The sequence below is a fragment of the Phyllostomus discolor genome, chromosome 1, assembly GCF_004126475.2.
Source record: "Phyllostomus discolor isolate MPI-MPIP mPhyDis1 chromosome 1, mPhyDis1.pri.v3, whole genome shotgun sequence".
Taxonomy (NCBI): domain Eukaryota; kingdom Metazoa; phylum Chordata; class Mammalia; order Chiroptera; family Phyllostomidae; genus Phyllostomus; species Phyllostomus discolor.
This window is the reverse complement of record NC_040903.2, coordinates 194,603,453-194,622,063: the sequence shown is the minus strand read 5'-3', so window position 1 is coordinate 194,622,063 and position 18,611 is coordinate 194,603,453. Positions and strand designations below refer to the sequence as shown.

Here is an 18,611-nt window from a genome sequence, read left to right as displayed (position 1 = left end):
GGGAACCAAACAAAATCAGAAGGTAACCTACTCAAAAAATTTTCCAGTTATAAAAGAAAGTACACATTTCAGAAAGTCCTTACACAGGAAAAAAGAGGACCAGCAAGAAGAATGAAGGTTTAAGCATTAAATGTTCAGCATTAACCCAAGTCAATTCTCCAAGAATAAACACAAGAACAAAAGATCTGCTGTAGAGTATTTTTCACACATTTAAAAATATTTCACCAATGTCTGTTGAGCCACGACAATGTGGTAATGGTTGTTTGCGGTTGACACTATGGTGGTAAAAAAAGATTTTAATGGGTGGGTGGGGTGGGGGCAGCTTGTAGGCTGCAGGCTACCTGGACATAATCACTGGGAAACTGCTGAGCAACTTTAAGCAAGTTACTCATCCTCTCCATACTTTAGTTTTCTCACCTATAAACTGAGGGTCTTAACTAGAAAGTCTTTAAGATGAAGCTACTAAAATCCCTAATTTTTTGTGTGTTTTTAAAAATTTTTTATTGTTGTTCAATTACAGTTGTCCCCATTTTTCCCCCATTGCTCTCCCCTGCCCAACCTACCCACCCCCCACACACACACACATTAAAATCCCTAATTTTAACTCTATGACTAGAGTCTGGTTCTTTTACATCTGGAGAAATGTACAAATAATTATGAAATCCAAAATCCACTTCAAAACACCAACTTTCCCATTTCTTTGTTATGCATACTCCACCTGGATGTTGTCAAAGATACAAAATAAGTGTGTTTCAAACTTAGTTGGGTATCAGATCCTCCTGAAAACATTTCATTTATTTTACTTATTTTGTGTGTGTGTCTATGAGGTTTGTTTGGTTTTGGTTGTTTTGTTTGTTTGTTTGTTTGTTTGTTTGCTTAATCCCTTCACCTTGTTGGTTGTTGGTCTGTTCTCTATCTCTGAGTCTGTTTCTATTTTGTTATTTTATTTTGTTCACTAGATTCCACATATGAGCGAAATCACTTGTCTATCTCTGACTGAATTATTTTATTTAGCATAATGTTCTCCAGGTCCATCTATGCTGTCCCAAAGGGTAAGTGTTGTTTCCTCTTTATGGCTGAGTAGTATTCCATTGTGGAAATGTACCAAAGCTTTTTATCCACTCATCTATTGGTGGGCATTTGGGCTGCTTCCATATCTTGGCGATTGTAAATAGTGCTGCAATGAAATAAGGGTGCATATATTCTTTTGAATTAGTGTCTTGGCTTTCTTTGAATATATTCATAAAAGTGAAATCACTGGGTCATAATACAGCTCAAGTTTTAAATTTTTGTGGAGATGCCAACATTTTAAAACTCAGATTCTTAGGACACAGCTCAGCTCTATCAAATAAAAATATCTTTAAGGATCAGCATTTTTATAATTTTTATAAATGATCTGATATATAGCCAGGTTCAAATATCATCACTACATTGAGCAATTCAATGACCAAGGATCTTTTGAACCCAGGAATACAAAGAAGGTTAGCAGGTCCAGGCAACTTAATGAATAATTAAGCTTTTCTTTTAAATAGATTTTAATGGGGCCAATACATTTTTCATACACACCTCCAATCTGAAATGAGAATATGCAGGATGAAAAACCAAATTAAAAAGTCTGTTCAAGTCAATAAATAAATCATGTCTTGGGAGAGTACGACTTCTTACAATTAGTGACATAGAAAACATAAAAAGAAAATGGAAAGTATTCTGAAATGTGTGAGCTTAGGAAATACGCCCATTATTACTCATATGTCAGAAGGTTACCACCCTAAACGGCATTTAAAGTCACAACAACATTATGGACATAATCATCCTGCTTATTACTTGGAAGTCTATCCAAAAGCTCCATTTTTTCTAGATTTGGCTTTTAAAATGTCAGCATCTAAATCAACACAACACAGTCCAAGCAAACATTTCACACTGAAAATGTCTGATAAGAGAAAGAAATAACAAACAAGAGGAAGAAATGAAATAAAAAATGAAATCACTATTTACAGTGTTTTAAGTGTAAATTTTTGTTGCAGACCTCCAAGTAAAGGTCTGGTTTTATAGCCACAACATTGAATAAATTGTTACATAGAGGACATCCACAGAAAATGTTTTGAATTGACTGTGGTTTCAAGGATCGATCTTTACTACACCTGGAGGATTGGGTCTTGCAGTAGGTACGTCTTGGCCATGCCAACAGCTACTCTACAGCTCTGAGAGTAGATAAAACTAGGTGAATATTCTGTTGCCGATACAACCATGGCTTAAGCAAGTCAGCTGACCTAGGTTTAAAGGATTCCAAGTCCTGCACCCATACTGGGCAATGAGTGTGTCTTCTTTCTAATAGATTGAACATATCCAATATCCCTTTTATAGCAATTAACTAATATGTCAAATAACAAACACATGCATACCCCTGCCCACAAATTTGTCATGAGGAAGCAAAATACATTTTCAATATAAAAAACAAATAACTAGTGGTCACTTCTCTAAAGAACTATAGCAATTCACAACTTTATTTCTCAATTAAATAAATAAACAAACAAAGAGTTCCCTACTACTCCCTAAAAAGTAAAAATCAAGTCCCCACAAACTTGTAGAAAGTTTCCCCTTCAGCATAACAGCAAGGATTCCAGGGAAAAGGTGTTTGAATTGTTTGACCTTTACATTAACCTTTAATAACACAGTGATTTGCAATCTCCTAAATAAATGAAATATATTTGTAATGTTTTCCTGTGTCTTAAAAAAGCAACTCACTGTATGAACATACTTTAGTCCACTTATTAACAGCATCAACATTTATACATTTTATAATGTATTTCGTCACCAGTGTCACTGTCTCTACAAGCCTAGAGAGAAAAGAAGCAGCATTCATTACGGACCACCTCCAGGCCAAGCAGGAGCTAAGATGCCTTACTTGATTTAAATAAAGCTTCACAATAACCCCACAGGCACTATCCCTCTTCCTGAGTTATATTTCTTTTTTTATAAATGAAGAAACTGAGGCTGACGGAAGTTGAACGAGTGACTCAAGGTCACACCTGTAGAAGTGGCAGAGTTGCAGCTTTATCCTTGATCCAACTCCAAACCTCATGTTTCTACAGGCCAGGCATGGGGTCTCCCAGTCTGAGATGGATTAAGAAGGTAATGATGAACAAAAGTCTATTATTCTATATGACTCACTAATTAGCTAGCCCCATTAAACTATTTTTTTCTTTACCACAACTTAATAAGCATCTCTCTTAGAAACAGATCATCAAAGCATTCTCTTGCAAAGCAAATTAAGGAATTTGATACTCAAAGCAGAAATAGTTTGAGAGTTCTATTTTTATGCAGAAAAGAGAGAAATTCATCATACTGATCATCCAGAAATATCTAGTTCAACACTGCCCATATGATTAACAGAGATTGAACACAGAGTCACACGGAATCCACAGAACCCAGCAGACAAGTCCAATATTTAGTAAAATGAATGAACATTTATTCATTTTCCTTAATGTGTAATACAGTTAGTTTAAATTTTCACAGCCAAGCATTGAAAAGTTATATAAGAAGACACAGTTATTTCCTTAAATTCAGTATTGTGCATAAATAAAAGTTGTGTGCCATATTTCCTTCCTTTAAAATATATTCTTCCAAACATCTCTATTTGAATTAATTAATAACATCAATGTCTTTCTATAACCCAAGGTCAAAAAACCCAGTCATCTTTGATTCTCTATTTGCTTCCTAATTCCGTATCCACTTGGTTTCCAAGTCATTTTTAACTCAGACTCTTGAGTCCCTCTGCTCAGTCCTGCTCAATTCTGCAGGGCCTGTCCCCTGCTAGATTAGTGTCCTCCTTACCTTTCTCACAGACACGGAAATATCCCTCCTGGAGCTTCCAATCTACCCTGATAACAATGCATTTGCCACATGGGGGCGAGACTCATAATCCCAAAGAGATGTTGATCTTACAACTCCCAGCATAGAAGTTCTCCATGATTAAATTCCCCGTGATTTCGCACTCTAAAACCTGGCTCCATCCAGCCTCTCTTCCCAGAATCCTGCCTCCATTTACTTCTACCAATTCACCCTACATGCAAGCTATCCAGTTCCGGTTGCTGCTCATTTTCTCCAGCTATTTGCCTTTGTAGAATGCATCTCACCACCTGGAATGTTTTTTCCATATAAGCAATCTTATCCATCCTTTAAAACTGAGTTCAAAGACCACTCCTCCACAAGCCAGTCCCTGACTTCTGAGGCTGGAAGTAATCACTCCCTCCTCTAAGATTATATAACAACCTACCTGCACTTCTCTTGTGGAAATGAACACTTAGAATATATTACAGTTACCTGTGTATATTTTATATCTCTCACCAACTGTAAACATTTAATACAAATAAACCTCTGTATCTCCCATAGCATCTAGACCAATTCTCTCACATAGTATGAGCTTGAAGAACATCCAATTAATAAATGCTACAGTAAGGCCTTTATACCAAAGGAGAATATATCTCCATCTGTATTGCTTAGGTGATCTTTGAGTTTAAAAAAAAAATCACATAATGTTTTTCCAAGTATTCAATACCAAGTATGAATAAAACTAACTTCCTTGAATTTTGGAATCAGAGAACCAGAGGACATGAGAAGAAAATGCTGTTGTTTATCAGCCCAGGCAGTGCAGGCAGAAAGGTCTGTTGAGCTGCCACCCATCAGTCAGCCCTGCACAGAACACGCACGCACACAGGCGGCGCTGCGGCATTGAACCAGGTGCCTTACTTTGCGGTAGACTATCATGTTTGGAGAGCTGTCCTCTGGGTCAGCAGTCCCCGCTGCTCTTTGATCCCCGGATCCCTGAGCCATCCTGGATGCCTTCACTCACACTGCAAAAATAAATGAATAGGCCATTAAGACATGCAAGATTATATAAAGAAAACTCTGCAATGCAAAGATCTAAGTATCTTTTGGGAGGTGGCATGAAAATAAAATGTGATGTAATTTCTTATTTTGCCTCATCAGTTTAAACAGCATTTTTTTAAAAATTAGGGGATGACTGTGGTCTTATGGTCTACATACATCCTTTTAATCCTGAAGCAATGTGTTCTTTATTTTTCAGCCCAGAATTGTGCACTCCAGTTTTAAGTAATCTCCTGAAGACACATAAAACCATTCATTCTGAGGCTGAGTTTACTTTGTACCAAAGCTCATCTTATGATTAATTCTATGCATTAAATATGAATATTTTATCAGGGAAATGCAAATCAAAACCACAAAGAGATACCCACTTGATACCCACTAGGAAGGTTATAGTAATAAAAGCAAAACCTCAAATAACAAGCATTGAAAAAGACGTGGGTAAATTGGTGCCCTTGTACATTATTGGTAGGAAATGGAAAACCTTTGGTGGTTCCTCACAAAGTTAAACAGAACTGTCATATAACCTGGCAATTCCACTCCTAAGAACTGAAACTAGGTATCCAAACAAATACTTGCATGACTGCCGACAGTAGCACCATTCACAATTGCCAAAATATGGAAATAGCTCAATGTCCATCAACTGACAAATGGATAAACTCAATATGGCCTATCCCTACAATGGAATGTAATTCAGTCACAAAAAAATAATAAATCACTGACACCTGCTACAACATAGATTAATCCTGAAATCACTATGCTAAATAAAAGGAGCTAGAGACAAAAGATCATTGCAATGGGCTGAATGTTTATGTCCCCTCAAAATTCACATGTTAAAATCCTAACCCCTAATGTAATGGTATTTAGGAGGTAGCTTTGGGAAGTGATTAGTGTCCTCACAAAAGAGACCCCAGAGAGAAGTTTTACGAGTGAGCAAGCCATTTATGAACCAGGAAGCAGGCCCTCACAAGACACCAAATCTGCCCAAGTCTTGGTCTTGAACATTCCAGCCTCTAGAATAGTGAGAAATAAATTTCTGTAGTTTACAAGATGCTCAGTCTATGGTATTCCATTACAGCAGCCTGAGTGGACTAAGACAGAGGGATATATTGTAGGATTCCATTGACACAAAATATCTAGGATAGAGAAATCTGTAGAGACAGACAGCAGATTTTTAGTTACAAGCAGCTGGGGAGAGAAGACATTGGGGATACTGCTTAATGGAGATGGGGTCTCCTTTGCGGATGATCAAAACATATTTCAGCTCAATAGAGGTGATGGTTATGGAGAACGCTGTGAATGTACTAAGTGCTCTGAAATGTGTGATTTAAAACAGTTAAGTTGATGAGTGTTGTTAGGAACACAGGAGATGAGCTATGATAAAGACAGTCATGACAGAAGAGAGGCTACTATGATTCCAAATAAAAACTCACGCATTTATGAATTTCACCTCAATTAAGAAAAATGATCCTTTTTAATTTGACCTGTTAAAATGCCTGAAAAGATAGCAGTGAGGCAATGAAAACGTATGGAATTTTCAAGTAAAGAAGCCAGTTCAGTTCTTGGTATGACAATATATTTGCTGGGCGACCTCAGGCAACTTAAATAACCTGTTGGATATTGTGTTCCCTATGTTAACTTTATTTTAAAATATATATGTTGAACACTTGCTATGTACCCAGAAACATGCCATGGCACCTTTCTCTACACTGCTTTCATCAGGAAAATGTGAATTTTACTGACTGCTCACAGGTAAGAGTTAAATAAACTGAAAGTAAAAGTATCATATAAAGCTATAAAAGTCCTATACAAATGTTATCACTAATCTAAGAACCTGCTTGCATTATTTGCACAAAATTCACAGGCTTTTCATCAAAGAAACTTTTATAAATACCATACTTGACAGAAAAGGCCATAACAATTTTTTTTTAAAAACTCAGGAAACATTTTATTATAAAATGAGTTGGTACCAAAGGTCATTCCATAAAAATAAGTTTGGGCAAATAATGAGGAAGAGATGGGAATTTGTAATTTATTTAATTACCCAAAGTATCCCATTTGTATACTGCTGTTTGCTTTCATCGTCATTTATGAATTAGGGTGCGTTTTAAAAGCTAGATTACATGAAGTGATAAAGAGCATCATTCTATTATCTCTACTCATGGCGATATCAGTAACTCTATGAATACAGTGATTATTATTCTAATCAGTGGCTTTTAAAGTTAAATGAATAACACACTGTTTTATTCATAAATAACCTACTCCTTTGCCTTAAATAGAATATGACTGTGCATGAAAAACAAAAATTGAGTCCACTTATGTATGCTCATTTGTCTATGTCACAGAGGCATTCTGAGCTCCTATTGCTTTATTTTAAAATGAGCACTTCCACTTTAATGAGTATATTATCTTCCACCTAGAAAACTGTGCTATAGCGGCAAGGTTGGAAGTGACCTAGAAACAATCATGTCAATGCTCCCTTTGCCTGTGCCCGACGCTCCTCCCTGCCCCCAACAGGAGCACGGCTGTGCGTAAAACAGGCTGACGTCCTGGGATCTGGACTTCGGACCACTATGCGAATGCAGCCAGGAATTTCAGTGAGTCTAGAAGGCAGTAGACAAGCTTCTATTTTCGATTCCTCCGTCTACTCACTTTGAAACTCAAGCAAGTCATTTACTTTTTCTGTGTCTAGAAAGAATCATTTCTAAAACACTTTCTAACCCTATGTCAGCAGTTGTTAGGGAGAACAGGATGCAAAACCTACCTAGGTAAAGACATTCTGAATAAATTCATTAACAACAAAGCTGGTGTACATGACATTAAAAGAGTAGATTTTCATTCATTACAATATAGTATAAAATATTTACTTTTTAAATGACATGCCATAGAAATAGTATTTTAAATTTAGTGGTAGAGAAAAACAAAACCTTCATTTTATTTATGTGCCCTGCATGTATATACACATGGTAAATAAGTCAGGGACTTTGGTTTTAATGACTAAAGAATGTGAGTGTTTTTCTGAAGACACATAACTACATTCCAATGGAAAGGAAACATGTTAATATTCTTTTCCTATAATGGCGTACAGCTAACAGAAGAGGAAAACTGCAAATGTGTTAAGACGTGCATTTCATAACCTCCAAGAAAAGACAAGCTAGTGTAGTGGTTACAAGCTGGCCTCTGTCACCAGGCAGATCTGCATCTGGATTCCGGCTCCACTGCTCACCAGCTGAGAGATCCTGGGCAAGTTACTTCCCCTCTCGGTGCCTTGGTTTCCTTATCTGTCACAAACCTTGGTCCCCACATAGCAGAAAGCCTTCTGGACCAGAAGGCCTGGTCCCCCCACCTGCTCAGCAACTAAATACCTGTTGGAACCCAGTCAAGCCACAGCTTCCCTGCACCCCAACTGGATGCTAGCTATAAAACTCACCACCACTAGCATTCCCTCCAGTTCTGACCGAGAGCTCAGAACGTCAAACTTTTAAATTTCCTTCAAAGACTCGCCAGAATATTCCATGCCATCTCTCTTCCATCATCACTGCCTACATCCTAGCCCAATGCCTCTATTCATGACAGTGCTCATGCAGAACTTCGCAAAAAACCACAGAACTGGGGTTAAGCTTTCCCGCCCAGACTTAGCATTCCTCCCCTAGAAGCAACTCCTGTAATACCACCACCCACCACTAGGTGCCATAGGACTCAACACTTGTTCTTGGAGCAAACAGCATCCACTCTAGAGACTCCATGCTAGGCCCTGGAGATATAAAGATAAATCAGACACAGACACTCTCATTAAAGTGTCCAGAGTCCAGGAGGGGTGACAGACATGTCCACAAAAGCAGGACATTGTAATAATGTATGGTGTTCAGTTATGACAACACAGAACAGGAGGAGGGGGCAACTGAGGTCAGAGCAGAAGGACCAACATAAGTCTGGGGGAGGCAGAAGAGGACACTTGAGCCTAGATGACAACACAGGCGTGGACATCTGAAGACCCACAAGTGGACACTCAAGAAAAAAATGGGAATGATCTGATCTCAAGGACATTAAACAGGAGAACAGCCAAACGTGGGGAGTGAAATAGCAGGGATTCCCGCCCCTCTGGATTCATTACTTTGTTTACCTCTTCATCGGGGGTCTCCTCCACCAGCAAGCCAATTCTGCCTGGGCAGGATCTTTGCTGGTGGGGTTCGCCCGCTATTGCTGGCACCTAGAACAGGGCCCGGAACACAGTTGGTACTCAAATATTTTTGAATAAATGATGGAACTGATAAGATTCTACCAAGATACAAGCATACTCCTTGTGGAACATTCATCTAGATAATGAGGCATTAGGACTGCCCAACAAAGAGGGCTCTATCTCAACAAAGACCTGTGTACGGAATTGCACATGAAGGTTTTCCCCAGGGTTTACTGATGTGGCTCTGCTCTGAGCTCTGGAATCCATGTTTGGAACCCATGAGCAGTTTAGGTGAGAAGGAATGTGTGGGAGGGTAGGAAGTGTGGTGAGGCGAGACCCTTTGAATAACAGAACAATTGAGCATCTCTGACTCAAACTCTGATTAATAAATCTTTTGAAAGTCAGGGCTGCAATTTACTCCAAACTTCTACTGCATTTGTGGCTCACAGTGCTAAATATGCCAGGTGTTTTCCTTTGTAATGACAGCCTCTCCACAGCAATCAAAGCCTAGGTAGGGCCCAACAGACGGCAATGCTGAGCAGAGCAGGTAGGAAAGACCCAACGATGTGGGAAAGGAAGGGACTTTGCAGTCAAACTGGGAACTGCATCTCAGCTCTGGTAACGCCAAGGCCGCACCAAGTAGAAACTTCCAGCTCTTCACCTGGAAGACGAGAACCCTCTCCTTTGCAGGGCTGCTTTTGAAGGGATAATAAAATAAGCCACATAAATTCTCTAGCAATAAATGAATGTAGAAATGGACCAGCAGTCTTGCTCTCTGCCAGTGTTTGGCCAAGTGAAATTCCCGGGCCATGTGCACCATGGAGAAGGCCTTCCCCCACTCTCAGGGATTCTGACTGGGTACACACGAGATGAAGCCAACAGGTAAGCTCCTCAGGTAATCCTGATGCTCGACTAAGAGGTAAACCACTATAATTATACTACAATGCCATTAAAATCATTGTCACATGCAGCTAAGAGCCTTAAGATGTCACTCCTACTGCTCTTAGTGCCCAGCCCTCAAAACTCTATTCAAGGAAATATCTTGTAGGAGAGGTAATCAACTGCTGACTGTAATACAGTCTGAATATTTATGCTGCCGAATAAGAATTCTGTTGATGTTATTTCCTCTCCCCCATATACATCAAATTCACATCATTTGCCTCAGCCCATGAAAACTCAGTGGATTTTTTTCTGACATTGACAATGTTAAGCACTTCAGAAGAAAAATTTATAATATGCGTGCTAGCTCAGTAGTACAAGCTTGTTGATATAGTTCTAATCTAACTGAGTGGGCAGGAACCTCAAGGGGGAAGAAGGAAGAAAACAGCTATAAAGAACAAATAACTCTTCCTGTTATAGCAGAGACTGCCAACTTGACATTTTCTATATATTCATAGTTCACATGTTCAATGACAGATTGAGTGTTTCAGGTAATGCACCAAAGATCTTAAAGCAAGGTGACCACATTCAACCCCCAAGGGCTAATTTTGGTGGCAATGCCAGGCACCCAGTGTTTTACTGGGATATAATCGCTCGATCATTTCAGGACTTCAGTTAGAATTCAGTAATTCCCAAAAGCTGATCCAAGGACCTGAACCAAACTAGCAGCCTCAAAACCACCTGGGGGAGATTCTAAAGGTACGTGTTCCTGGTTCCCATGCTCCAGAAATCCTAATCCAGTTAGCCTAGCATGGTCCCTAGAGATTTATGATTTCAATGTTCCCCAGGTGATCTGGAAGCACGGGCAACTTTGGGAACCACTGACCTAGATTCCATGGAGCCTGCCTTCTCTTCACCTGATCCCTCCCTCCAGTCCCAGGTTGCAGCCATGCTGAGGTGGGGCTCCTTTAAATTCTACTGCATTTAGGCAAAAATTCAATGTAATGGATAAAGCAAGGGTCATGGTATCAAAGAACTGGCTCTCACTCCTGGCCATTCTATTTTGGTGCTGTGAGACCATGAGCCACTTACCGCTATGCTCATTTATATCAATGGTTCTCAGCCTTGCCTACTCGTCAGCATCACCTGGGCAGTGCTTCATGGCAACTGCAACAAGTGGATGTTATTATTCCTACTCTACAGATGAGAAAATTGAGGCTTCAGAGCATGGGTAACTTGCTCAAGGTAACACAGCTTGTTAGTCAGGAAACTAAAATTCAAACTCAGGGCTGCCTCCAGTGCCCACAGACTTTGCAATGTGTAGGTCTTGGTTTCCAGTAAAATAATCTATATAAAGGATTTAAAACAAAATTGTGTAACTATACAAAATTTAAGTATATATTAAATGTAAAATGCTTAGCACCTATATACTATATATAAAGTCCTTAGTAGTAGGTACTACTGGTACATAGTACAACTATTACACAGTAGGTCCTCAACTAGTTCATGGACCTACTAATTCCTGTCTACTAATTCCCACTAATTTCTTTCTAACTCCTAGTGCATCAGTGAAATTGACTTTCCCATACCAAGCCTATCTTAAGACATGTAAATAAACACAATCCTCTCTGGGTTGCCAACAGCTGCTTGACAGCCTAAACAAACTAATCCATCAAAGCCACTTTTAAAGAAAAATATTTTTGCATCCACCATATTAAACAGTAATCCTAAAAACTAAGCTGGGAGTGAGAAGGAGAAAGTCTTCCACATACCAGGATGAGCTTGGCCATGTGATGCACCTCCCAGTCCTGTGAACACAATCGCTGCTCGAAGTCCAGGTGCACCCAGGCAGCTCCTCTGACCAGGGCTCTGCACTCCACACTGCTGGCCACCCTCAGACCCTGCCAGCTCCCCACTGACTCCTCCTGCCATTTGCACTCTTCTTTTGTACACAGTATGCCCACTATGGCCTTCTACCTTCTCTTTGAACTTTAACCTTCTGTGACCTTCATGGAAAACTGGCTTCACCCAAACTCATGCCCCTGCAGACCTCTGTTCTCACCCCATGTATCTCAAGACTAGGAAGGAAAGTTAAGCATCCTCCCAGCTGTCCATTGTTATTTTAAATTATTTTCTTCCCATCCTCCTACTCAGATCCCAGCTCTTATGACACTCAGATCACCAGACTACACCCCTTTCTACCCATGGTCACTGCTGCGTCCCACCTCCCTCCTGCTTTGCCCTTTCATTCCCTGAAGACAGGGTTCTGGTGCCGGTTCTCAGAGGTTTAGTCTATTTTCTTAATCAACCTCAGGGGCTGTAACACCAGAATCAAAGACCTAACTGAAAGTCTGGTTTCTCCATCCTTTTTATTTCCTCACCTGAGCACTTTTCCTTCATGCCCCCTCCCCAGCCACCGCCTCACATGGGCACGTGCTGAACCTTATCATCACCAGTGCCTGTCCCACCCCAGGTCCTCTACCCTATCCCCCTCCCCACTTCACAGCTCAGTTATTCTACATTCACTGCAAACACTCTTCAAATTTAGACAGTCAACCTATAACTTTTTAAATTTTTTTCTTCTCTCACTGGCTCATTATGGTCAATCACTCACTCGCTCCCTGGCAAACACTCTCCCCCCCACCTCCCCCTTTCTGTGTCATGTCTACCAGCAGATCTCCAGCATCGACGGAACCATACAACACCAACACGGTACTTGAATACCCAAGTTCACATCCAAGCACTTGAACACTTTGCAGTGGGGTGGGGTGAGATGGGGGTAAGAAGAAAATAACACAACCAGTCTGACTAGTGGTATTTTAAATTCATGAGCACAAACTTTGAATGAGTTCATCAATACTGCCCACCAAATCTAAAATGTTTTCCTACCAAGTCTGATCTCCTTTTCTGAACTGGTTATCTCACATCTTGTGCTTGTTCAAACTTTGCACACAGTCTCAGTTAATGGGGTCACTTCAAACTTCACTGAAGAAATGGGAGCCAGCGGAAGGCAAGTCTCTCGTCCTGGGACGCCCTCACCTAAACCACCCTGTTCTTGGCCTTCCCTCCTGTTGCAGTGGAGGAAGTGTTGTTGCATTTACGAAAGAAAAGTTGCTCCACTTTTGCTCTTCATTGGGAGGTTATAGCACAATTCTCCTACCACCACCACACCAATGGGGCTCTAGTATAACACAGTGAGTTAATAAAAGACCTCCAAAACACAAACTCTCTGAGGAGTACTTAGGAAACTAAAGTCAAGAGAGGAGACGAAAACAGGGGAATTTTAAGCTTCTGGCACCTACAGCAACAGCAAACATTAAACACAGCCCAATTCCTAGACAAATTAAATAAAAGCCTGCACTAAAGGCCTCGTTATCTCAGCTCCTACTATCCGAAACATCATGTTTGGCTTTTATGCAGTCATCAGAACCAGATAGGACACAGGTGTTGAAATTATCAGAAAGGAAATTCAGTGGCCAGGTGGCTCAGTTTGTTGGAGCCTCATTCCATACACTAAGGTTGTGGGTTTGATTCCTGGTCAGGGCACATACCTAGGTTGCAGGTTCGATTCCTAGTCCATGACTGGGGTACATATGGGAGGCAACTGACTGATGTTTCTCTCACATCAATATTTCTCTCTCACATTGATGTTTTTCTTTCTCTTTCTCCCTTTCTCTCCCTCTCTCTCTCTTTCTCTCTCTGTCTCTCTATCAATAAATATATCCTTAGGTGAAGATTTAAAAAAGAGAGAAAGGAAATCCAAAATAACTGTGATTAAATATGTTAAAGGCTATAATGGGAAAAGTAGATGGTAATTAAAACAGAGAGACAGAAACTTTTTAAAAGAAATCCTTAAAAAGGAAATGCTAAAAGTCAAAAACACTGTGACCAATTAAGAATGCTCACTGGCAGACTCAAAATGGCCAAGGAATCAGTGAATTTTAATGAAGTTCAATATATCAACTTCACAAATGAGAGAGAAAAAGAATTTTTGAAACATGGGACAGAACATCCAAGATTATGGTACAATATCAAAGATGTAACTAATCTAAGTGTAATTCGAATAGCAGGAAAAGAAACAGAAAAAGCAGTAAAAGACTTATTCGAAGGAATAATGACTGACAGCTTTGGAAAGTGAGTGGCATACACCAACCACAGATCCAGGCAGATCAGAGCACACTGATCAGGGTTAAAAAAAAGAAAGAAAAAAAAACACTGCAGAAAATCAAAGACAAAGAGAAAATCTTGAAAGAAACCAGAGGGAAAGTGGAATGAAATACTTGAAATATTGAAAGAGAAACCCACAAGCCTAGAATTCTGTATCTAGTGAAATTATCCTTCAAAGGTGAAGGAAAAATAATAACTTTCTCAGACAAACAAAAGCTGAGCAAGTTCACTAACAAATTTGCCCTGCCTGCCCTGCAAGAAATGCTAAAAGAAGTTCTTCAGGCAGGATTTCGTTTATACAGGACAGAAACTTGGGTCTACAAAAAGGCAGAACAAGCATCAAGGAAGAAACAAAGGAAAAACAAAAGCTCTTATTTACTATTTCTTAATTAATCTAAGAGAAAGCAGTAAGACTCTTTTGGGCGATGTTCATGGGAAAGAAAAATAATATCTTTAAAAATGTCTATATCAATGTCTAACACAGAGTTCCCGAATCACTCCTGGCCATCATTAGCTCAGGGTCCCAAGCTACAGCCTGAGAGACAAACCCAGCCTGCTGCCTGCTTTTGTGTGACCTATGAGCTAAGAATGTCTTTACATTTTTAAGTTGTTGAAAAAAGCTGAAAGAAGAAAAGTGTTTATAACACATGAAAACTGTGTAAAAGTCAAATTTCTGTGTCCGTAAAGTTTTATAAATAAACCCCTATTTGTTTGCTCACTGTCTAGGACTGCTTTCATGCTATAACAGCAGAGTTGTATGGTTGTAGCAGAGACCATATGGCCCAAAGAGCTCAAAATATTTACTATTTCGTCCTTTACATAAAAGGTTCTGTGAAAATGAAGGCATAAATATGTTTAAAAAATGATCCTGTGTTTCTGGCACAAGCCCAATCACTTAATTTTTCAGAGGATAACACTAAGGCCTGAAGAGATGGAGTGCCACTCGAATGTCACCTTGCTAGTTAGTAATAGCACCAGAATTAGGATGTGGGTCTTGAGATCCTCGATGCCTCTCCTCTCACATGAGAGAACTTACATTTTGTAAGTATGGGTTCAAAGATGATACTGCCTAATACTACTAGTACTACTGGCTCTAGGGACTGCAGAACTAACATTTTATTATTCTCCCCTTTTACATGAAAGCTTGCAACTGCCAGAGAAGATGTAGGAGTGACAGAGAAGCTCTGCCGGGTTTTATACACGAGACCGGCATGACTAAGAGATGAAGAGGATGACGTGTTCCCAGGGGACCCACGAAGAAAGGCGCTCCTCTCGGCTTTTTAAAAAAGAATGTCTGTTTTACTCCTTGGAATTTTGTTGTTTTCTGTCTTCATTTTTAAAAGAACGGGTAAAAACAGTATCTTTCCCCACCAACCCTAGGCATTTAAATGCCAGTGCGTCTCCTCTATGATCCATGAGGCACACCCGTGGAGCAGCAACAGCAGGCTTTTCCTCTGCTGGAGACAGCAGACGACAACGAAAAATGTATTCATAAAGGTCATCAGGCACAAGCAATATAGGTAAAAAAAATAACCATTGAATAGGTCTGAGGGTCCTTTGTTACTGTTTTACTCATATTATGTAGATGGAAGACAAATGTATATGATTAGAATGTACCACTTCCTGCAATGAGGGTCCAACTTACAACAGAACAGCCCTCAAGAACTAGAAAAGTTTGATAAAGTTCTAAAAAGAGAGCTCCTTCGGCAATGAGTACGCATGGGACCAAGATCCAGGAGAAAAGGAGGAAAAAGGATGTGAGCCAGACATCCCATGCAAGTATCGCTTTAACCATTTGATCAAATTCAACGTGTGTTTATGAAAATATTAGTAAATTTTGAATGTAAGAGAACTGCTTAATCTGACAAAGGGTATGTATAAAACACAGCAACCATAATATTTAATAGTCACACTTGGAGAACTTTCCCACTGAGATTAGGGACGAGACAAGGGTGCTCACTATGACTACTTCTATTCACCATTATATTAGAGGCCTTGGCCAATACAACATGCAAGAAAATGAAATAAAAGGCATAATTATTGCAAAGGAAAAAGCAAACACTGTTTTGCTGGTAATTTGATTGTATACATGGAAAATCCATAATGACCGACATGGAGCTATTAGAATTAATAAGTGTATTTAGCAGAATCACTAGATATAAGGTCAATATATAAAAATTGATTGTATACACCCACTACAAACCACTGGAAATGATGTTTTTAAAAGATGTCATTTGTAATAGTATAAAATAACTTTAAATACTAGAAATATATCTCAATAAAGGCACACAATACCTTTGGAACATACAGTAATACAAAGCACTAACAGAAATGAAAGATCTAAATACATGAAGTGATATAGCATATTAATGAATGGAAATAATCAACATTCTAAAGACATTAATTTGGGCTAGAGACTTAATGCAGTCCCAATCAAAATCCCACCAAAAGATAATTTTAAAATTTATATAATAAGCAAAGGACTAAGAATAATGAAGCTATTCTTAAATAAGAACATAGCTGGAGGACATACACTGGATGTCAAGACATTATTAAGCTATATTAATTAAGACAGTGTGGCATCAGTATAAGAATAGGCAAATTGAACAATGAAAGGGGCTAGAAAGCAGAGAGAGACCCATGTATAAATAATCACCTGATTTATAACAAAGGTGACATTTCAAAACAGTAGATAGGAAGAGATTTTTCAATAAGTAATGCTGGGTTAATTGTACATGTGTGAGAATAAAATAAATATGGATCTCCTCTTTGTGCCATAGATAAAAAATCAACCTCAGGTGAATTCATTTACCTAAAGATAAAATGCAAATAAAAAAAGGGTTTCTGAAAATTAGAAGAAAAACTTCATGGCCTTGGGGTAGGCAAAAATTTCTTAAGCAGGCACAGAGAAAAATAACTATAAAGGAAGAGGCAGATAAGTTGAGTTAAATTAAAAGTAATATCCATTCTTCAAAAGAAAGTCCAATGTCAAACCTCAGAATAGAAAAAGCTATTTTCAGTATACATGACTGGTAAAAATATTTGTATTAAAAAATAAAATTCCTACAAATCACTAAGAAAAAGATAGACAATCCAATTGAAAAAAGGAAATGAATAGGGACTACAAAAGATTAAATTAAAATGACAAAAAACATATTAAACAGCTGCATAATCATCAGTTACTAGGGCAAACTGAAACCACAATGAAACACTACTATACACCCACAATGATGGCTAAAATGGAAAATTCTGACAATCCCAAGTGTTGACAAATATGTAGAGAAATTGAAACATGCATCAACTAATGACAGGAGTATAAATTGATACACCACTTAGGAAAACTCATTGTAAGGACCTACCTACTAAATTTGAACATATGTACGTCATTTCCCAGCCATCCAGTCTTGATAAATGCAAAACAAAAATGCATTTATATGTGCACCAAAAACACATACAAAAAAGTTTATCACAATGTTATTCACAGTAGCCTAAATTGACTGGAAGTGTTCCAAATGCCTATCCACAGTAGATGAATAAACAGTTTGTTAAGTATCACAAAGTGGATTGCTATACAGCAATAAAATGAATAAACTGCTGCTATGCATCACAACATAGGTGACTCTCTCAAACAATGCTTTGCTTAAAAAGATCCAAAAAGGAGTATATACATATATATAATTCCATAGGTATTTCATATATTTCAAAAATGAGAACATACAGTGATGGAAATCAGGTTAGTAGTCACAGTGGAGAAAGGGAGTGTGTAGTTGTTGGGTAGGTGCATGAGGTAGTTTCTGACAGAATTGTAATATTCTGAGAGAATGGATGTATATAGTATTTAAAATGCATTAAGCTGGCCTGGCTGGTGTGGCTCAGTGGATTGAGTGCCAGCCTGTGAACCAAAGGGTAGGTGGTTTGATTCCCAGTCAAGGCACATGCCTGAGTTGCAGGCCAGGTCCCCAGTAGGGGGTGTGTGATAGGCAACCACACATTGATGTTCTCTCCCTCTCTTTCTCTTTCCCTTCCCCTCTCTCTAAAAATAAATAAATAAAATCTTTCAAATAAAAAAATTCATTAAGTAATGATTCATGTACTTTCCTGTAAATATGTTGTATAATAGAATTTTATGTTTTAAAAGATAATAGTGCAAATATTCTGGAAGAAGGATACAGCATCTCTTGTTTGCATGGTGGCACTTCAGCTATCTCAGAAAGAGCAATACAAAAAATTATACAATTGTAGGCATACGGTCACAGGGATGGCGGAGGAGCCGGAGACTGTGTCTGTTACCACTATATACACTCACCCTGATGTTGTGCACGAATCAGAAGCAACAATCACTGAATGAGAGAACTGGTAGAGAAGTGAAAGGATATTAGAAACAATACCACTGAAGGAATTCCCATATTATCCAAAAGCTTTATTTTGGATAATAAAAGTCTTCCAACTCTTATAAAATATTTCAGAGTGGTTGAAATATTCTATATTCATTCTTAATAAC

The 18,611-nt window shown here is 38.8% G+C and overlaps 1 protein-coding gene across 10 annotated transcripts in view; it reads right to left on the bottom strand.

The window, feature by feature from the left end:
- The window catches only part of RGS6 (regulator of G protein signaling 6), a 499,587-nt gene that overhangs the window by 469,239 nt on the left and 11,737 nt on the right, over positions 1-18,611 (bottom strand). For all 10 annotated transcript variants that reach the window (XM_036011726.1, XM_036011712.1, XM_036011731.1 and 7 more), the window contains exon 2: positions 4,750-4,853. In XM_036011726.1, coding sequence (XP_035867619.1) covers positions 4,750-4,833 — 84 coding nt within the window. In that variant the 5' untranslated portion in view covers positions 4,834-4,853. The remainder of the gene's footprint in view (positions 1-4,749; positions 4,854-18,611) is intronic.